General features: G+C 35.2%; 3 protein-coding genes across 3 annotated transcripts; 2 read left to right on the top strand and 1 right to left on the bottom strand.

Annotated features, from left to right (window-relative positions):
* The first annotated feature begins 652 nt into the window (after positions 1-652).
* Positions 653-9,669, top strand: sftpbb (surfactant protein Bb). Its single transcript, XM_052556786.1, has 10 exons — positions 653-792; positions 1,088-1,146; positions 2,049-2,120; positions 2,467-2,583; positions 2,798-2,935; positions 6,163-6,243; positions 6,370-6,553; positions 8,418-8,548; positions 9,022-9,099; positions 9,216-9,669. The coding sequence occupies exons 1-10, from the start codon at positions 741-743 to the stop codon at positions 9,243-9,245; spliced, it is 942 nt and encodes a 313-aa protein (XP_052412746.1). The 5' UTR covers positions 653-740; the 3' UTR covers positions 9,246-9,669.
* A 217-nt stretch (positions 9,670-9,886) lies between these two features.
* On the bottom strand, positions 9,887-15,792 carry usp39 (ubiquitin specific peptidase 39). Its single transcript, XM_052556782.1, has 13 exons — positions 15,610-15,792; positions 14,778-14,859; positions 14,596-14,690; positions 14,218-14,354; positions 13,885-14,037; positions 13,072-13,297; positions 12,772-12,846; positions 12,596-12,663; positions 12,241-12,429; positions 11,881-12,023; positions 11,640-11,775; positions 11,457-11,543; positions 9,887-10,237 (listed from the first exon to the last, which is right to left on the bottom strand). Exons 1-13 carry the CDS (start codon positions 15,659-15,661, stop codon positions 10,184-10,186), a joined length of 1,497 nt encoding a protein of 498 aa, XP_052412742.1. The 5' UTR covers positions 15,662-15,792; the 3' UTR covers positions 9,887-10,183.
* A 131-nt stretch (positions 15,793-15,923) lies between these two features.
* cb5h2orf68 (chromosome B5 C2orf68 homolog) lies at positions 15,924-20,216 on the top strand. Its single transcript, XM_052556788.1, has 4 exons — positions 15,924-16,206; positions 16,955-17,070; positions 17,656-17,795; positions 19,051-20,216. Exons 1-4 carry the CDS (start codon positions 16,097-16,099, stop codon positions 19,171-19,173), a joined length of 489 nt encoding a protein of 162 aa, XP_052412748.1. The 5' UTR covers positions 15,924-16,096; the 3' UTR covers positions 19,174-20,216.
* Positions 20,217-22,525: the final 2,309 nt, after the last annotated feature.

Raw genomic sequence — 22,525 nt, 5'->3', positions numbered from 1 at the left:
GCTTAAGACTTCTCTCTATTCCTTAGTAAAAGCTTGTCTCGTCAGTTTTGTGAATAGGTTTTAAGAGGAAACTCCTAGCTAAAAACTTTTACTGCTATTTAGGATAACTCTTAGTGGTAAGATAAAATGTTTTTGTGAATGCATGTTTTCTGTTTAAATGTATTTTAAAATATTCCTGTGATTTTAGAGCTAAATTTTTAGCATCATTACTCCAGTCACATGATCCTTCATAAATCATTCTGATATTCTGATTTGCTGCTCAAAAACATTTATTATTATTATGTTGAAAATAGCTGAGTAGAATTTTTCAGATTTTTTTGATGAATAGAATTTTTGTAGAACAGCGCCGGTGGTGGAGCTCCACCGTGTGGACGGTGGTTGTCAGTGTTGTACTGGGTTTGTTGTAAATAAAATTGCCAGTAACTTCCAAAATTATCCCCTCCCTCTGTTCATGGAGCCCCTATTTAGTAATTAATAAAAAATACAAAAAAATTGCATATCTTATTCTTACCACACATACTGTAACTAGATGTTTTTTTATGTCATGTAAGGCTTCCTATGCAAATAGACCAATCAAGCGAATCAGGAAGATTGTTGGTTGGCTGGCAATTAAACTTGCTACTTCCTCATCAAAATACTATAAAAAGATGTGGGCGGCTCATCAGTTGAACACAGAGGTTTGTGCTGTATTGACTGTAGTCCAGGAGCACTTCTCTCTGCAGAGCTCTGATTAATACATCATGCAGTTCGCCTGCATCACTTTTTTTCTCTTCACTTCTACCTTGACTTTAGGTAAGAATTTTTACATGTTACATAAAGCTGACTATATTTTGAATGACCATAACAATTAAACTGAATAATTAAAATGCTTAATATTAGGCTACTAAAAATGATTAAGTTAGGATTAAATTGAGGTTTTTTACTTAAATAATAGACTTCTCTGTATTTCTATAGATCAATATACCTCAAATTAGCTCTTAAATTTTCAGAAGGCAGTCGATTTCCTGGTGTTCCTAGTCAAGTTGTTTCTATAAAGCTAAAAATTTTTAATTATTTAAATACTTTACATGCTCTGGCCTAAATATAGGATGGGCAAGAAGTGTAGACCTTCAGCTTACAGAACCACAAACACCCAGCCTTTCCACGGTGAGTGACCAATGAATGAAGAACAACAACTTTCATTTACAGTAAAATGCGAATGAAAATAAATATTCCATGTGGATCAGTTCGTTCACACATTTTAGAAACTGACAATGCTGCGAATTACCTGATTACATAATACATACATACATTTATATATTATTATTTACCAAAGGTCTTATTTACTTATTCAAAAAAATGGAAATATGTTTTTAATCATTTATCTTTATTTATTATTTGCAAGTGGCCGCTAACTTTATTTCTTATGTTGCACAATAGCAGTGAAGGTCTTGCTGATAACAATACACATTATTCCTCACATAGGTACATGCTTGATCCAAATCTAAATAAATATAAATTCATTTTGAAAGCTTCGCATCAATAACATTACTGAATAATACTAAGATTACTTCATCAGGTTCTACTCCGCTTGGACCATTAGTAGATAAATGGTCAGTATGTAACATTTATTTATCGTGTCTTATGAATACGATTTGTATAAGGTTTGTTGTAGGCTGCCGAATGCTATACTTATATATAAGGTAGGTTTGCTGAGAATTGCAACCCTTGATCAACCCTTGATCATATCAACATCTGTGAACTGTGAAACTTAAAAGATGATCTGAGAATATGTTATTTATTTTTTTTACACTTCCTTTTTTCTTATAAAGATCGATTTCTCTTTTACACATACAACCCTAAAATAGAGGCTGTGAGAGTTTGTGGTTTTTATGTTAAAACCAGTATCACATGACATATACTATTCATTGCACATTTTACTTTGCAGCCATGAAACTAAGCACTGATTAAATATCTAGTCAAGTTTTATTGATATTACATCAAACGGTCCACAAAATAACTTTGATGACTGTAAGTCAACATGATATTCAACTGTCCCCATTCTTTAGATGAACATGTGTGCCGATTGCAAGCAGACTGTACAGTTGTTGACAGAAATCCTCTCCAGTAAAGACTCACAGGTGAAATTGTGTTTGTGATGTTTACTAATACTTAGATTTCATCAGAATTCTATTGAATGCTTTTGGTAAATCAGTTAAGTCATTTTAGTCCATAGTTTGAATTATACCTTTTCTTTATTTTCTTCATGCCAGACCTAGTACTTACAACACAATCTCATGGTAGTTCATATCTATGTGCATTATTTTCAAACTAAAAAGCTAGTTTTGCTTTCTTATGGCAGTGAAGCCAGGTGAGGTAGTCAGTTGAATGAATTGATGTTTGCACTGAATTACATTCTTTTAAAGCTCATTGTTACGAATGATTTGGAGTTGTTTGTACAATGACCTTGACTGCTCCTTTTCACAGCATCTCATTGAAAAAGCTCTGGATAAGTTTTGTTATGAACACCCCGTCATCCCTTTGTGTATGGATGGAGCAAAGACATATGTACATGTGATCATCAGACATTTCAGTGCATTTGCAGTGAGTACTTCTTAGTTTAACATCATGACAGTGGGTGATTCTGGAAGCCACACTTGGCATTACTATAATGGAGATTTATCATCCCAGTTTGACTTTGGCTATTTGACTTAATTTATTTCTTAAATCTAAATCTCTAAACATTTGTAATATATTTTTTACACAAATAATAGAATCCATACACAAAAAAATCAGGATGTTTTTGCCTTCATCACAGAATCAAAACGGTGCCATATGCACAGTGTTGGGACTGTGTGGCAGCCAGTCTAAGAGAAAAGCACCATCAGAGCTCACCGCTGGCCTGAATGAGCTTGATTTGCTCTATGCAAAACCCTCAAGAGGAACTAGTCAAGAGGTATGAATTAGGTCAAAGTTAATATACAGTACAGACCAAAAGTTTGGACACACCTTCTCATTCAAAGAGTTTTCTTTATTTTCATGACTATGACAATTGTAGATTCACAATGAAGGCATCAAAACTATGAATTAACACGTGGATTTATATATGGAATTATATACATAACAAAAAAAGTGTGAAACAACTGAAAATGTGTCATATTGTAGGTTCTTCAAAGTAGCCTCCTTTTGCTTTGATTACTGCTTTGCACACTCTTGGCATTCTCTTGATGAACTTCAAGAGGTAGTCACTTGAAATGGTCTTCTAACAGTCTTGAAGGAGTTCCCCGAGAGATGCTTAGCACTTGTTGGCCCTTTTGCCTTCTGTCTGCGGTCCAGCTCACCCCTAAACCATCTCGATTGGGTTCAGGTCTGTGGGGGCCAGGTCATCTGGTGCAGCACCCCATCACTCTCCTTCTTGGTCAAATAGCCCTTGATGCCTTCAGTGTGAATCTACAATTTTCATAGTCATGAAAATAAAGAAAACTCTTTGAATGAGAATGTGTGTCCAAACTTTTGGTCTGTACTGTATATATATCTGTGTATGTGTGTGTGTGTGTAAATGGGATTGTTTCATTCCTTAAATTGCTTGCACACTTGAGGACTAAAGATAAAAGTATTATGGCATGTCTGTTAATTGACTTGATGAAGCTGCTTAGGGTTGGACAATACAACCAAATTCTGAAACCGTAATGTTTAAACATGGCAGTGATGCACATCACCTTAAAAAGGGGGTTTCGTAGCAAGGTTCTTTTGATTTCCCAAAGAACCTTTAAGTGGGCAATTCTCAAAAGAACACTTTTGAAGAACGTTTTAATCATCTTAAGTAGCCTACCTTTTTCCACTATACTAAATAACCTTTAGTGCAATGAAAAGTTTACATGCATTCTTCATGGAAACATCAATACCAATAAACAGAGCGGAGTAGATTACTTACAAATTGTAGTCCATTACTGGTTACACCCTACTTGATGAAAACTGTAGTTAGTAACATAATCTAGGTTATTCATTTTAGGTAATGTTTTTCTGACTACTTTTAAGTTACTTTTAGATCATTTTTTATCTAACTTGTTTTAAACCTTCTATTGATTACTATGTTGATATAAAAAAACAAAGAGAAATAATATGCATTAATTTTTTTTTAATATCAGCATCAATAATGCATTCAACATTCCATTAAACCACAATTACAAGTTAATGTTTCATGTCAGATGGGTTTAGTTGACAAAATACATTTAGGAATCCCTGAATAACATGAACAAACATTAACAAACATGAAAACAATGACATTAAATGCCCAAAGTCTTTCAGGTTTGAAATAACAGTTGCTGAAGGTTACTGGATATGAAGACATACAGGTGCATCTCAATAAATTAGAATGTCATGTAAAAGTTAATTTATTTTATTAACTCAACTAAAATTGTGAAACTCGTGTATTAAATAAATTCAATGCACACAGACTGAAGTAAGTTAAGTGTTTGGTTCTTTTAATTGTGAGGATTTTGGCTCACATTTAACAAAAACCCACCAATTTACTATCTCAACAGATTAGAATACTAAATAACCCCCCCCCCCCCCCCCCATTTTGTGAATTGTTGGCCTTCTGGTAAGTATGTTCATTTACAGTACATGTACTCAATACTTGGTCGGTGCTCCTTTTGCTTTAATTACTGCCTCAATTCAACGTGGCATGGAGGTGATCAGTTTGTGGCACTGCTGAAGTGGTATGGATACCCAGGTTTCTTTGACAGTGGCCTTCAGCTCATCTGCATTTTTTGGTCTCTTGTTTCTCATTTTCCTCTTGACAATAGCCCATAGATTCTCAATGGGGTTCAGGTCAGGTGAGTTTGCTGGCCAGTCAAGACCAAAACCATGGTCATTTAACCAACTTTTGGTGCTTTTGGCAGAGTGGGCAAGTCCTGCTGGAAAATTAAATCAGCATCTTCAAAAAGCTGGCCAGCAGAAGAAAGCATGAAGTGCAACAAAGTTTATTGGTACACATGTGCAGTGACTTTGGTTTTCAAAAAACACAATGCACCAAAACCAGCAGATGACATTGCATCCCAAATCATCACAGATTGTGGAAACTTAACACTGGACTTCAAGCAACTTGGACTATGAGCTTCTCCACCCTTCCTCCAGACTCTATGACCTTAGTTTCCAAATGAAATACAAAACTTTCATCTTAAAAGAGGACTTTGGACCACTGGGCAACAGTCCAGTTCTTCTTCTCCTTAGCCCAGGTAAGATGCCTCTGACGTTGTCTGTTGTTCAGCAAATTCTTTGACACCTCTGTATGCGGTGGCTCTTGATGCCTTGACCCCAGCCTCAGTCCATTTCTTGTCAAGTTCACTCATATTCTTGAATCGATTTTGCTTGACAATCCTCATAAGTGTTTTCTCCCTTGGTTGTGCATCCTTTTCTTCCACACTTTTTCCTTCCACTCAACTTTCTGTTAACATGCTTGGATACAGCACTCTGTGAACGGCCAGCTTCTTTGGCAATGAATGTTTGTGGCTTACCCTCCTTGTGAAGGGTGTCAATGATTTTCTTCTGGACAACAACATCAGCAGTCTTCCCCATGATTGTTTACCCTAGTGAACCAAACTGAGAGACCATTTTAAAGGCTCAGGAAACCTTTGCAGGTGTTATGAGCTGATCAGCTGATTGGCATGTCACCATATTCTAATTTGTTGAATTTGTGGCCTTTTGTTAAATGTAAGCCAAATTATCATCACAATTAAAATAACCAAAGACTTAAACTACTTCAGTCTGTGTGCACTGAATTCATTTAATACACAAGTTTCTAAAGAGAAAATGGAGAATTGATCAATTATGAATGATTTACTGCAATTGTGTGATTAATATGTAATCATGTAATAAATAACAAGAAACTGAAATCTGATTATGAGCATAATAAAATATAATATTGATTATAATATAAACTTGATTTTTGGAATCTGATGACGTAATAGTACTGCACCTATATATGACTTCTTTAATATTGGACTGGTACTGTAAATACTCCAAGGTATCACTAGGAAATAAGATTAATTGTTTGAGGCCATGCTATTCATAAAAACACATTAGCTAGAGCTCTGTTCAGAGGATTTATTATTTTGTGCCTAACTCAACATTTAATAAGATTGCCATGACTCTCAAGCCTACTACTTTTCCTTTTCTCAGATTCAATTCAATCCCATCTGTACCTTCTGTATTTTCTTTATAAAGACAATAGAGAGCATGTTGCCTAAAGAGAGAACTGAAGTAAGTACTCTTTTGTTGGAATTTTAAGTGTAAATGTGTAAAATATTCATAACGTAATGAATCCCCGAAATGCCTGAATATAAACTACTCATTGGTTCTTTTCCATTTTGCTTCTTTGACATGCAGGCGGCTATAGTGAATCTACTGGAGAAAATCTGTGACTATTTGCCTTTACAATATAAGGACACATGTAACAACTTCATAAAAACGTACGGAAAGCAGTTGATTAATCTGCTGTTATCCTCCCTCTCTCCACGTGTCATCTGCTCTGCGCTGGGTCTGTGTCTTTTCACAGAGACGCCACTGTCATGTGAGTAGCATGAGTGACAACACAGTAATGTGATCTTTCTTTGTGTTCAAACAGAACTGTACAGCATGGCGCAAGCAATGCCAAGTTAATAGTTTCGATTCTTAAGAAAAGCAAGAACTGAAATTTGAAAGAAAATGAGCACCTTGAATTCGCTTTGGATAGAAGCATCTGCCGAATTAATGTAAATCTTAAGGCAATTTATAGAAATGTTACAAAGATTTTGGTCAATTAGTGTCTAATTCCTATGAATTTGTGCAATCACATTCATGTTTTCTGCCTAGACTTCATTGTAGTTAGGTTTAGGGAGCTTCATGCTAGATTATTATTATTATTATTATTAAATTGCCTGTTTTCAAGTGAATCACATAATTTCTTGTGAGATTGGGATGTTTAATGAGCAGTCTTATTGCAGTGAAAAGTTTTTAAACTTTGGCAGTCAATACAAATCTGGATGTTTACAAAATAGTACCAAATTTTATATTTTCATTTTTTGCATATTTATTGGATTTTTGTTTTCAATTAGGCAAATTACCTGCACTGTATATAAAAAAAAAGGAATCTACTGATAATTTGTTGGCAGGACATTATCTATTAGTTTTACAGAATAAAATTTCCATTAACCTTAAAATATAATTTTCATATTATTTTCATACACGTCGTTGTCAAAGACTTTAGATATTCAAAGTCAGTGCACTTCTGTTACTTGAATGAATGAGAGAAAGTGCAACGCACAATATGGCAGAATAGTCCCGCCTTCTGAATAAAAGAGCCAATCGCTTAATGGTAAAGTCATCACGTAACTGCAGCCGTGTTAGAAGCTCCAGTTGCTGTAGAAACAATCAGAATTTAACTTTTTAAAATGCTATTTGAGCATAAAAAACACAAAATCTGTGATGCACTTGTTTTCCGATTTTACTGGTGATTTAAAATAAGAAATTTTTAGCTTAGAGAACAGCTTTTGAGAATTTTTGATTTTGATCTAATTTCTCTATTTAAAGAGATGTGAGCTCTGCATGAAATAGTTTCCTAGGATAATGATTGCACACTTTTGAACAATTTTGCTGGGCAACTTTTTTGATCTGTTTCTTGGGCACTTTTCCATTGAGAATGAGTAACAAATTTCAATATGCATACTTTAGATGGGCTCTTTGTCTCACCTGGTTGCCTGTTGACGCCAACATTAACCAAAGTTGACCGGCAAGATTTCTTAAAAAGTTGCCCCCTGTATCATCAGCCTTAAAAGTGTTTCGAAGATGGCCGCCAATTAAAATGACTTTCCTTTAAAGAACTTTGCTTTTGTGTTCACATGGACACACGAATCAGGATGTGTGCATGGACATTAACTATGGAAGCCGGTTTCAGTCACAGAATAAAAAATAAAACATTGAGACTTTTTATCTCACAATTCTGACTTTTTTTCTTCTCATAATTCCATGATGTAAAATCGCAATCGCTAGTTACAAAGTAATAATTGTGAGATATTAACTCACAATTCTAAGGAAGGAAGTCTGAACTACAATATATAAACTCAGTATTGTGTCAATTTTTTTTTTATTGTGATATAAAAATGCAATAGCAAGTTATAAAGTCATAATTGTGAATATACTCGCAATAACCTTTATTTTATTTTTATTCAGTGGCAGAAACTGGTTTCAATAATTAACAGACTTTGCTGATGACAAAAGTTACAAAGAGCCAAACATTCAAATGTGACTATATGTGGTACTGAATTTGAATGGTATTCTGATTTGGTGCTTGCGGTGGAAACGTTTTTCTCAAACCAGAACTAATTGAAGAATCATTATTTCTGTGTGTAAATTACACAAAGACCACTGTTAATGTGAATTTTATGTGTCCTCTCTAGTATCAGACTGTGAGTCCTGTAAGGTGCTTACAGTCCTCTCACAGTTTCATTTGGGTCACAATGCCACAGATATCCAAACCTCTGACCTGCTCCAGAAGATGTGCCACCTCCACCCCAATGCTATTCCTCGAGTAATGATCCCAATACATTATAAAAATCCTTGTTCTCACTGTATAGTAGATGTCTTTAAATACTGTACAATTACCTTAAACTGTTTGGTAGAATGCACTAATGCTTATATAGTATTGCAAAACACTTTTGTCTCTATCAAGTTAGGTCAACAATGTAATTATAGATGAAATTACAGAAACTATATATCTAGTTACATACACAATTATAGAGGCATTTTAAAATGAAGAACAATGTGAAAAATGCATGTACACAATGCATTATATTAAATGATTCATTGTAATGTTAGCACACAGTTAGAGACACATGAAGTGGGACCAAATTCTTTTAAATATCTGTGTGATTTGAGCAATGAAGAATATATTGAAACCTCTTTCAGTTTTTGAATTCACAGATGTGAAGTGCTTAAAGACTATCTGACACAGTCTCCTGCAGTGATGTAAAATAATGACACGTGTCACCTGCTCTCTCCTAGTGTGAAGGGTTTGTGAAGCTGCATGGCCACAGGCTCCTGAAGAGCGATGGGAAACAACATGCCCTTACTGCATGTGAGGTAATAACTTCTCGTTTATTAGCACATTGAGGTTGTTGAACACTTCATGAGTTCTAGCAGGACTGGAGAGATTCAGACATGAGTAACACTTTTTTTGTTGTTGTTGTTGTCAACAGATGGATTACCTTTGCAAGGGACCCAAATGACCCCAAGTGATCATTCGAATAAGACTCAAAAGATCAGAAAACCAACAACGTTTTACTGTACTTAAAGATTTTTTTCTATCCACTCCATTTGCCACACAAAATCATGGGAAATATGAGACATGAAAGTAAATGTAGAATGTTTAGTCAGTTTCAAATTACTTATGTGCCAATATGTATTTAAATGTACCTGTACTGAACTACTTCCTGTGTTATGTGTTTATCTGTATGTCCATACTCTGAACCTCACCGAATAAACATCAACTTAAAATAGGAAATACTAAAGTAGCTTGCATTTAGTAGCTGATCCAGAGAAAATGGAATGACATTTCAGTTTGTCAATTCAAATGAAGGCCTTAATAATCTTCTCTAATATACCTGAAAACATTTAATAAATCTCTCAAAAAAGGTAGGAATACCACAAAAACTTGTCATCTTTGTTTTGTTCAAAACTATCAGATGAACACTGTTCATTTCACCAATAATTGTACATGCTTCTTTTCAATTTCCATTGCACTTAAATTTAAAACAACTCTAGAACAAATGCAACATCAGAAATGTTTTTCTTTAATTTTGGAGGCTTCAATCTAGCTTATCATTCACAATGCATGTTTTCTAAAGAGAACTGAATGAAAGGCACTGTGTATAGTCTGGAAACTTTAATAAAAAGGTCTCATATCACAAACTGCCAAACATCACAGGCAAAGTCAAACTGAAAAGAAAAATAATAATAAGATCACAGTGGAACACAGAAATGTGTTGTGTTCACCTTACAGACTTTTTAGCACAATTGCATGAAACTGAACACATCTGGGTTTCATTTAATGTCTTCTCACATTATAACTCCGTCTCTTCATTCTTAAAGCCACGGTGTGCATTCAGGCCTGAACGGAAATGACTCATTTCATTAACATCTCACCAGTGCTGTGTTTTTGGGATTCCTATGCCCCTGTATGGCTTTCTGCTCCCTCGTCTTTATCTTGTCTCTTCCAAATCTGCAAAAGAAGAGTCTGGTGGTGAAATAAGGCTGGGTAATATTAATATCCTGCCTTGCTGGCAGAGGCACAACAACGTGTGATTGGGCTATTCAACACTATAAGACAATCACCCAACCACAGCTCAAGTGGCATAGATGGTAAAGCACATGGACATTTTTTCCCCTTCATATCACATCAGGAAGGCATTTATTTTCAATAAAAAGTTTTTTAAAAAGTATTGGGTAGGGTAAGGGTAGGTGTAGGGAGGGCTTTGTTGTCCCAAAGAGGTGGAATCCATTTAATTATATGAATTTAAATTATAATTTACATTCAATGCATTACTTCTTTGTTCTTTTATGAAGTACTACAATGCTCAGATACAGATATTGCCACTATTTGCATTAAGTAGTATAAATAGCAGAAAATATACAATGTAAATATCATTAAAATATACTGCTATTTTTGCTTAGTGTAAAAATAAATCCATTACCAGTGCAAACAGTTCATTTAGTTTAATGATGTAGTAAAAAACTAAAAAAATGAATAAAACTATATTTGCTAAAATGTACATTTAATAATATGCATATTACATATGTAAAAATTACAAAAAAACACAAAATTAACTAATTAAAAAAACTAAAAATATTAGTTTAGTAAATATGAAAAATGTTATCAGTATCTCAGTGACTAAAACAACACTGGTTGGAAGGTGTCTTCTGTGTAGACATCTGCATTTAAAGAACATATTGAAGTACTGCGTTTCCTTCAATTGATTCCTTTCTTAAAAAGGTCTTAAAGCCTAAAAATAAATAATCTACCTTCATTAATCCTGTAGAAACCCTGTGATACATAGATAAAAAAAAAAAAATTGGGATGGCAACAACTACAGTACCCATATGATTTAATAAGATTAGGTCCACAACAGTAATTCAGTTATAATATTTCCTCAAAATGCATAACAAAAAAGGAAATAGAAAGTGTGTATTATTAATTAACAGATGGTTTGTAAAGTCGAGACGAAAGAGGGAACCAGTACTACTGATAATCGACCAGTGCTGAAAATAAAAGGAAGCTAATTTGAGAGTCATGGGTCTTGCAGCTGCTGCAAAACCCAAACATCAAAAGAAATCAAATCAGGTTTCTATCAACAAAACTACAATTTTCATGTAATATCCACTTATTGATAGATATCACTCTCTAAGCCACCCTCATCCAATGTGTGTAATGAGCAGCAAACCTGTATGTACGCCTCTGAAAGCGTGATCATCTGTGGAAGGATATCAATCACCTGCAGGTCCTGAAGCTCGTACCACTTCCCTGTGCCCTGTCAAACATCACAAACCCCCCCACATTATACAAACCATCACAATAACAGTACTGCCACGCTCTGAATGGAATCAAGTGCTGGTGACACACTCACATGATGCAGAACGTGAATCCTGTAGGACCCTTCGGTGGGTTTTCCATCGTGAACTACATTGGCCACCAGGTCGTAAGTGGTGATCTTCTCTGTGGCCTGCGCCTCTTCGGTCAGGTACTCACGCAAATCAACATTCCTATTGGGCATGAATGTTTTCACAACAAGAATATTTCATAATACATTTACAGAGAATATAGCATTGTCTAAACGAGTGTAAACTGATTTATCCTTCGTCACATACGTGATAGGGAAGTTGACAATAGTTGGGTTCTTCTCCACAAAGAAGTTGTTCTTTGTGAATCGCTTGATGCAGAAGATGAGGTACGGAGGAAGTTTGGTGAGCTGGAACCTTTTCAGAAAGTTCTCTTTGTAAGTCTTGTATTCCTGTGACAAAGTCAAAGCTAATCATTTAAAAAAATAATGCACATTATTTTACACAAATATACATAAATATATAACATTTTACATGATAAGACTTTAAATACCATAACAAATATCAAGCATTTTTTATATGTGCCATTTGAAATGTTGAGTGGATAAAGAAATTAAATAGTCTAACAAATTATATTATACAAGCAAACCAAAAACAAAGAGTTCACACCTTCTCATTGCTTCCGTTGAACTTGGCCATGATGTTGAAGAGAGGAACCTGAGGAATGATGAGCTGCTCCTTCTCATCTTTGTAGAGAGGTGCGGTGGGCAGATCCAGCGTCAGGTACAGGAAGGTGGACTCAGACATCTTCTCCTGGTACTCGTCCTTAAGCAGAAGGGCTTCTTTCTCTTCTGCAGACTATAAGAAACAAGCAGGGAAACTTATATCATTTCTCAAAATACAGATTTTTTTTGGATGCTAGCACTAGAGTCACTGCTCCTAAGGTGCTGTCAATCCCAAAAAATAACATAGAAAAAGGCTTTCTAAACAGCTTAAATAGTTTAAGCACAAATCAGACAGTCACCAAATCTGGATGAGGAAGCTTCTTTGAGAAGATTCGCATGGACCCCTGAAACACCTTGCTGACGATGGCTGTAAAAGAAAAAAAAGAGAAAAAAAAAGACCTCCATGAAGATACACCTCAGAAGGTGAACTAGCACACAAACATACACCTCTAGTCTACATCAAAACAAAACTCACATGTTTTCTTCTTTGTCCCACCAAGGGCACCGTGCAATGCATTGAGAAACCAGGACAAAAAGTCAACAGCGTCCCCTAGAGGGCAACAAAAACAACATCAGGTTAAAATGCACAAGTTCCTGTCTAATAAAAATAACACAGACTGCTGTTTGATTGGCGTACTACTAGACTATCCATATTACACCACTTTCTGAATTAAACATGCAACAGCAACATCATTTGACAACAACGTAATAAAAGCTTATCTGGCCATGTGCACACAGCATTCAGTACAATAGTATTCAGAATTTGGTGTTATACCTTGTGAAGTGATCTGAAAGGTCTTTTTACTGCATAACACCACAGCTTGCAACATCTCATGTGGCGACACGTGGGCTTTGAAGTTGCGCGGGTTCCAGAGCTTGCGCATGAGCTCCCCAAAGCGCTGCACCAACAGAAACATGATGTCACCCGGCGGCCGGCGGATTCTGCAGTAGTTGTCCTCCTCGAGGAAGTAGTTCCGTAGAGGCGGCACGTTTGACAGCGCCTTGGGAAAATCAATAAATAACCAAATAATAAAGAGACGGAATGACCCTACAATATTAACAATAGACTGTACTTTTTTTTTCTTTTCTTTTTTTACATGAAACTAACCTTAAATCCAAACACTAAACCAAACCATCAACATTACCCTTACCACACAGTAAGTACACGCAGTTAATTAACATTACTCAGTACTTAAAGTGCACCTATTATGAATTTTAGAAAATTACTTTTCATGCAGTGCGTAACCAGGGTTGGGAGGGATACTTTTAAAATGTATTCCGTTACAGTTACAAATCACTTCATTCAAAATGTATTCAGTAAAGTAATCCAAGGACCACAATATGAGAGCAATGTAATCAGATTACTTTTGGACTCCTTTTAGTTACATATGTAAGTAAAGTTTTTATTTAACTATGACTTTGAATAAAGTTAAAACTAATAAAAACTATAAAACATTTATAACTATAAAAAATGTTCTTTGCGTCATTGCGCCGAATTTTCACATTCAGTGTGAAAAGCCCTTTTAAGCTGTGAGAGAAGAAAGCATTTTAACTAAAATAAATATAAATACCTGGTTGCTCATCTTACCTGCAAAACCACATTAGCATAGTCATTGGCCTTGATATTATTGAGACCCACAATTCCCGGCAGATAGGTAGTGCCATCGTAGGCTCTGTACAGCTTCCCATGCTTATCCAAACCAGCGATGTGCTGTTTGGTGAAGGTGGGTTTCAGCACATACTGAAATAAAGAAATGAAGTAGAATGAATCAGAGATGTTGGTCTTGTAGTATCATTGTTGTACAGCACATGATTTGCTGAGATAAAAGTAAAATGTCATTGCTTTTACCATTGTAATGAGATAAAATAGTAATAATAAACTGATAGAAGGAAACCTGTGTCAGAAGTTGACTGTACTCACCGTAATATCCTCTAATGAGGAGTCAATAATCTCATAATTGTCTGGCAGGCAGTAAAACTTTAACGTGTGGAGATTCAGGAAAACATGGTGTGAGAACTGAACACTGTGGATGTACGCGTGTGACTTCTGACCTCGACCTGACAGAAATAAAATACAACAAATTTACATTGATTACACAGTCAAACTTAGAGGTGCATAAGTTCCGATAATATCAAACATATTGGGGTTTTCAATATCTAATTATACATACTACACTGTAATTGACTTTTCAAAATGACAATGAAACACACCAGGGAAATTTTGTGACATTAACTTGAGAAGATTACAAAACTAAGGTTAACATTTTTTTATAAAAACAATGTTACCTGTCACACTTACCTTGGAAATATTTCCCACAGATCAGACAGGCATATGCATTAATGTGTGAGAGCGAGATTGAACAAAGCTTCTCAAAGTCAAAATCCAAAACACTCCTAAGACAGGACAAGAACTGAGTGAGTGTTATAGCAGAGGAGCAATAGTGATTAACAATAATAAAACAGATTCTTAGTCATGATTACCTGTTGATCGTGTCCAGATAAGGACAATGGCGACTTCTTCGATCTTCAACACCATGAGAACGACCAATTTTCACACGCACCTCTGAAATTAAGTGAAGAACTACGTTTTCAGTTCCAAGCCAATAAAAATAAAAAATACTTGAAGATCTCTATTCCATTCAATGAGGATTTCTCAGCTCTGAGAAGGTGTATATATATATATATTTTATTTATTTATTTTTTTTTTTTTTTTTTTTTTAATGAAAATGTTAACCAAATAAAATGTTTTTGGAAAGTCACTTTTCTGTTAACATAAGGTTTTAATGTCTTTTTTCATTTAGCAATGATTACTATTTACTATTTTTAGTGATTTATGGTAACATTTTTTAAAGCCAGTTTAACCCTCAAACATCACAATAAATGGTTAATTATAATAATATATAGAACCCACGTCACTTGTTAGGTTACACTTACATTTCTACAATTAAACTAAGAAAATGTTTCCATGTTGGAAATCATGTTAACGTTACGCAAAACATGAAACGCAGAGTAACTAGGTTATTAAACACATCTGAACATCTTTCTCCCTGCACAAAGCACCTTTCCATCGCAGCTTAAAGCATATACTTACGATCTCCGTAACAGAAATAGCTTGTTTGGTACCTTTACCTAATTTCTAAATCGCTTTAAATAAAACCAACTGCCAAATAAGTTACATAACAGTAAATGTGTTTTTGCAGCTAACGTTAACGTTACGTTGAAAACATGGGCCTCCAGTGTTCTTTAAACTATTTTCTCTAAACTGCTGCTAAACGATCAAGCTCATAATCGCTCATAATCGCTCCGAAAATACCTTCCTCTTCGTCTTCATCAACATCCCTCTCCCTTTTCACGCCTGCGATCATTTTGAGTTTAATATCAAGGTGTTTTCTAGTAAAAGCAGTGTTGAATGAACACTTTTCAAACGTGTTACAAAAACTCCCGCCCTCACTTCCGCTCCCAAAATCGGTGGCCAAGAATACAATAACCCGGAATCGAAGTAACATAAACCACAGGCTTTGTCATGTAATGTACTTTCTGGAGTACCAACTATCTGTTGAAGGACACATTTCATTTTATAACGTCGAAATACGCACTTTGGGTTGTAGGAAGAACAATATACAAGCTCAATCATTTGTAGAAAACAAACAAACAACCCAGACAACTAAGAGTGCATTTTTTATTGGCCAACATGTTTTGTTTTCGGCCCTAGTGTTTGTTGAGATGGTGTAAAGGGAATGATTATCATGGTACTAAAAATGGATTTATTTTGAAACACATTTAATCTACAGAGCAGAGCCATGGATGTCCTGCAAGATGCAGAGGGGGAGAGTGTCAAATACAAGCCCGGCGGGCGCTTGGACATGAGCCACGGCTTCCTGAAGCACATCAGGAGGAATCAGATCGCCAGGTCTCCGGCAAAGCTCACAATATATATATTAATTTTACTCATATAGTAAAATATTGTTAGAATATGGAAGGGAAAAACACCTCAGTTTTATTCAGAGGCAAAAATATGCGACTTGGTGCAGATGCTGACATTTATATGATCAAAATATAAGATGAAATTCTGATAGCTTGTAATATAAATCAATGAGATCCTAATAAACTACTTGCATGAAATGCATAGTATCAATATCAGATGTCACTCTATAGATATTTCAATAATGTGTCTTAATAATACTATATTTAAACGATTGGTAAACTTCGCATCAAACCTGTATGTATGTAAAAAGTCGCTTCAGTCCAGTAATGTTTATCCTGAAATATTGCTAACAATATGAAAGTTACAAATTAATTTAATAAAAAAAGATAAACTATCTAGTGCTGTCAAACAATTAATCGTGATTAATCGCATCCAAAATAAAAGTTTTTGTTAACATAATTTATGTGTGTAATGTGTAAATTTGTAATGTGTATGTATAAATACTCACACATGCATGTATATATTTAAGAGAAACGTTGTTTACATGTTAAATATATTCATTTATTAATATAAATTATTGTAATTATTTTCGAAATATAATCTCTATTTGGATGTATACATAATAAATATACACAGTACACACATATATTATGTAAACAAAAACATTTATTTTGGATTAATCATTTGACAGCTGTAAAACTGTCAGTTACATTACTATTGAATCTTTCTACAGGGATGATTATGACAGAGAGGTAAAACAGGCTAAGGAGAAACAGAAGCGCAGACCCACCAACGCTCCTCGGCGTCCACGAAGACCTGACCGTCAGGTCTACCACCCACGCCACCAGAGTAAGTTACATAGGTAGAAAGAGTTTCATTTACTATTAGTTAGTGATTTTCAACTGGATTTGTTTTAAGATCCAGTGCCGATACAGTGCCAAAACACAGATTTTTGGCCATTTTGGAAATCCAAAGTAGCAGAATTGTAATTTACTTTCCCAAGACATCATACTAACGCTGGTGTTTGTACTAGTGTTTTATTAGTATTAGCCATATACCAAGTCTGTATGTGCCAGAATGCTGCCAAATTATGTTTGTTTTTACTCTGCTTTCCGTTTAATGTCAGAACAGACCTGCAAACCACTTGTATGAGAACCACTGCTTTGAAAGTACTATTATTTTCACTTTATAGATTTAATAAATGAAAAATGACACAGTTAAAACAAAATCTATATTTTGATCAATTATAAGAAATTAACTAATGCATCTGGATAGTAACTAGCTAAATAGGGATTTATAATGGTTGTAAATGTAAATATTATGGGCTAGGTTTGGCAAAGGGTTAAATAATTCAAATGAACAAAAAGCTTGATTTGTAGAGGGATGTTGGAGTTTGCCACTGTGCTCATGTTTGGATTATTGGTTTTGTTTCAGATGGATCTGAACCCGGTGTGAATGCAGAGGACTGGAATGAGAGCAGCTCTGACACAGAGCAGGAAAACACTGGCACAGGGCTATTTTGGCTCGATTATCAAGCTGACAACGGCCAAATAACATCATTCATTGTTCACAAGGTTTTTTTCCTCAGTCTTTCTCACGATTTTCTCTAAATTGAGTTTATAACTTGCATTTCTGTTTTTCTGTTCAAGTAATCATGATTTTTTTTCTAACAATTAGGCATTTATTAATTCTATGTTTCTATCTCAATTCTGATATTTCTCATTATAATTACAGAAATCCAAGTCAAAAGTAGTAAATCATAAGTTGTATTTAAAGGGGGGGTGAAATGCTATTTCATGCATACTGAGTTTTTTATACTGTTAAAGAGCTGGATTCCCATGCTAAACATGGACAAAGTTCTAAAAATTAACTCCTTCCGGTTTGTCACAAGTTTCGGAAAGTTTTTTTCGAGTATGGCTCTGTGTGACGTTAGATGGAGCGGAATTTCCTTATATGGGTCCTAAGGGCACTTCTCCCGGAAGAGTGCACGCTCCCGTATAGCAGAGCACTGAGAGCACAACAGACTTCACTGATCAGAGCGAGAGCGTCGCGAAATGTCACAAAAGAAGTGTTTTTGGTTGCCAGGGTTTTTGGTTTTTCCTAAAAAAAGGAACTTAGTCATTTTCCAAAACCGCTAAGCAAATATATACAGTTTCAGTACATACCACATAGAGACGTCATTGCTGATGCTGCTCTTGTTAAATTTCAGCCTCTGGATCTGATTCTGGATCATAAATATACGCTGAATCTGACTGTTAGCCATGGTTTGTTTTTCCTCACGGTAATGTCAACGCTTCCAAACGCTCTCAACGCAAAAGCCTACTGGCACTCGTGATTCTTTAGCCCCACCCACACGTCACGCCTCCAGCCGGTCGTGTTTTTCCGGGAAAAATCGGTACAGACTATCTTTCTCTTATGAATATAATAAAACTAAAGACTTTTTGGAGTTATGAAGGATGCAGTACTACTCTATAGGTACTCAAGATTAACAGGATATTGAGTGAAAACGAGCATTTCAACTTTTTTTTTTTTTTTATCCCTTCGTGGAAACGGGCTTCCATAAATTCTAATACATCACAGACAACAAGAATTTTTAAAACAACATAAGTTCCTATATAAGTGTCCTCCAAATTGGGATGTTTATCTGAATAAACAGAATTTCGGAAAAAGACATGTATCATTGAAATAATTAAATTTATGTAATCTATCTCAAATATTCTAAATGCAACTATAAGGCAGAAAGATATTATAAACATTAACGTCATTATTATGTGTAAAGCTGCTTCGAAACACTGTGCAAAAACCAACAATTACATTTTTTCCAACCAGGAGGACAAGCCAGAAGTTATTGTGGAACGCGTGGCAGAAAAGAACGTTCTGGACTCGGCCATGAGGGCAGCGCTGTTGGCACGTGTGGGACAAGAAATGGACAAACGCTGTGACAAATGCTGAGAGGAAGAGAGAGATAAATAAAGTAAATGAATAAATAAAACAAGGCACTGAGACATTGCTGAGCCAGAGATGAATCTGAACTGCATTTCTGCATTTTTGATGGCACCAAGCATGCAGCATTCACAGATGTCTTGGAGAGTCATGTATACTAATATGTGAATACTGGAACCGCAAGAGAAATGACACTGTTAAGCATGAAATCAATCCTGTTTGATTTATAATAGGATGTATTTTGGTAGAAAACAGAAGCTGATTTTTTCTTTCAACTGGAAATTGAAATCCTTGTCACTCCTCCCTTCACATTTGCGAAAGATGTTGGGCAAATGTTGTGCAGCTTGGCCATGGCACTCTTTACAGCAGAGGTGACTTACTGACACTCGTGTTTTAATGGGATTTTATAACTGCATGATGTACATTGCTTCAGTACCATGATTCTGTCTCTAATAGGCTTCCAGAAAAGAGTGTATATGGTTTAGGCTAAATCTCCACAGTAATCAGGTCAAAAATTAAACCAAACATCGAATGCTTGCAAGTCTGTTTAGTCTAATAGAAGGTTTGAAGGCGTCAACATATTGCAGTGATGTAGATGCTAGTGAAAATAGCCGAGGAAGTTCAAGCAAAGTTTAAAGAATACTAATAAGGTCCATATTGCTCTGATATGTATATCCATGCATTTGGATATCTGCCTTCTCCCTTAATGTTCATAAATATTTATATTGATATACTTACATAAATATCATCTTTTCCTCTGTTGGTGCTCATGATGTTGTTGAATCAAAAAAGGACCGATATGTGTCTTTTTTTTCTCTCTCTCTCTGTCTTTTTTTTTTTTTTTTTTTTTAGCTATTCATTGTACAGGTAGATTTTATTTTTGTAACTGTATTCCAACTGTGTACTGTTGTGTTATTGTAGAGATTACAGCATGAATTCAGAATGCAGGATGAATTGTTTGTTTCTTTCATACAGACAGATGATGGCAGTGTGCACTATGTTTACATTGTGCAAAAATACATTTTCCTTTGACTGCTTCTGAGTTTCATTCATTGAGCTTGTATTCTTGGTGCTTTTATGTTAGGGACACCAAAATAAGGCTCTTAAAAATAAAATTGAAGGCAGCAGTTATTAATGATTATATATATATATATATATATATATATATATATATATATATATATATATATATATATATATATATATATATTGCTCTTGTTAATTTTGATTGCTTTCATTGTCCTCATTTGTAACTCAAAATGTAGACTGGTCATGAGAACAATAAATGCCAACTTAAGATCTGCTGACCTTCCTAAATAGACTAATATAGAAAAGCTCCTAAGTGGATACTGATTCAGACATTAATAGCTTGTTAAAGGAATAACCATCTTAGTGGAATAATAGTCATGTGATTAGGTTTCACAAATTCATTCTCATGATATTGTCACCTGTATATTATATGGAGGGTGGTTGGGGCCAAAAGTCTTTAAAAGGAGCTTGTGAAGTTTGATCATATAAACACACACTGTTTGTCACAATCATGTACAGGCCTAGACTGGCCATCAGGAGCACCAGGAGAATTCCCGAAAAAATTTTTATTTATTTTTTATGTATTTATTTTTAGTTATTATTATTACTATGTTATATGTTTTGCCTTCCCAGTGTACCAAAGTGATAATTTCTGATTTTGTCATTCGATAATAAAATGATAGCATATCATAAATTGGTTAGTCTTGACTGTCAGCACTTCGCTTCGGTTCATGTCTGTTCCATGCTTCCGTCAACATCACTGACCTGATCATGGTTTCTATTGCAGGTCATTTTCATATGTAAATGCGCTAAATAGATTTGTTTTTATTTACCTAGTTGAGTATTAAGCTGCTAGCACCTGTAAGGCTATCAGGAGTATCCCATTATTATCACCAGTCAGAAAACTAGACATCATTATCGATCGTAAAGTTGCATTAATAAATTAGCCTAATAATGCAATAATGTTTTCAATATTAAGATATTGTACTTATTTTGACATTTTATACACTTTTTACACAATTCTGTGCAAACAAATTGCATTGAGGTGGTTGTTTTTGGTGGACACCATTCTGTTCATAAAAGTATACCTGCTTGTAAAGAATATTTAGACCTTTATTTATGTGAAAGCCATTCAAATAATAATGGCAGCAATATTGTGCCAGAACGCTTACCACACACCATCTTATTGGTGGAGAGGAGACAGAGTGATGAAGGCAATCAGCAGATATGGGGATTGTAAGGAGGCCATCATGGTCAGAGACAAATGGGCAAATGGTCACACCTCTACTCTTTTTCGAAAGACATCCTGGGATTTTTAATGACCACAGAGAGTCAGAACCTCAGTTTAATGTATCATCTGAAAGACAGTGCTTTTTGTTAGTATAGTGTCCCCATCACTACACTGGGGTGTTAGGACCCACACAGACCACAGTGCTGGCCTCACTAACACCTCTGCAGCAGCAACCTAGGTCTGCCATCCATGTACTGACCAGGCTCAATCAACCCTGCTGAACTTCAGTGGGCAACCAGTCTTGGGCTGCAGGGTGATATGGCTGCTAAACAAATAATAGAGTTGTTTGTGGTTTCAGAATTTGTTTTGGTTGTATAGGCTATTAGTACCCTTAAAAGGACATCTTTGTAGTGGCTTAAAGGGTTAGTTCACCAGAGAATTAAAATCCATCCATCTTCTACTCACCCTCGAAGCATCCTAGGTGTATGTAACTTTCTTCTTTCAGAATAATCCAATCGGAGTTATATTAAATATTTTCCTTGGTTATCCAAGCCTTTCAATGGGTATAATCGTGTGTTTGTTGTCAACAGTTCAGAAGACGTGAAATAAAGTGCGCGCATCTGTAATAAAACATCCTTCACACGGCTCCATGGAGTGAATATAGGCCCCCTGTAGCGAATCCATGCATTTTTGCAAGATAAATATCCAGATTTCAAACGTAATAAATATATAGCACTATATAGCACTATATATAGCAGTATATAGTTTATATAGCGACCAATATATATATAGCATTATATAGTTTATATAGCACTTTTAAAAAGACAGATTATGTCAAAGCAGCTTTACAGTATTAAAGAGGAAAACAGTGTGTCAATAATGCAAAGACAATAGAAAACGCTAAATTTTCAATTAAAGCTGCAGTAGGTAACTTTTGTAAATTTGTTAAACCTGTCATTATGTCCTGACAGTAGAATATGAGACAGATAATCTGTGAAAAAAAATCAAGCTCCTCTGGCTCCTCCCAGTGGTCTTTTTGCCATTTGCAGAAAGTCATGTGCTCCCGGTAAGAAACAACCGATCAGAACTGCAGTCCGTAAC

Source organism: Carassius gibelio, chromosome B5, assembly GCF_023724105.1.
Source record: "Carassius gibelio isolate Cgi1373 ecotype wild population from Czech Republic chromosome B5, carGib1.2-hapl.c, whole genome shotgun sequence".
NCBI lineage: Eukaryota > Metazoa > Chordata > Actinopteri > Cypriniformes > Cyprinidae > Carassius > Carassius gibelio.
Note: the sequence above shows the minus strand (reverse complement) of the source record. Positions and strands in the feature narration are given on the sequence as shown.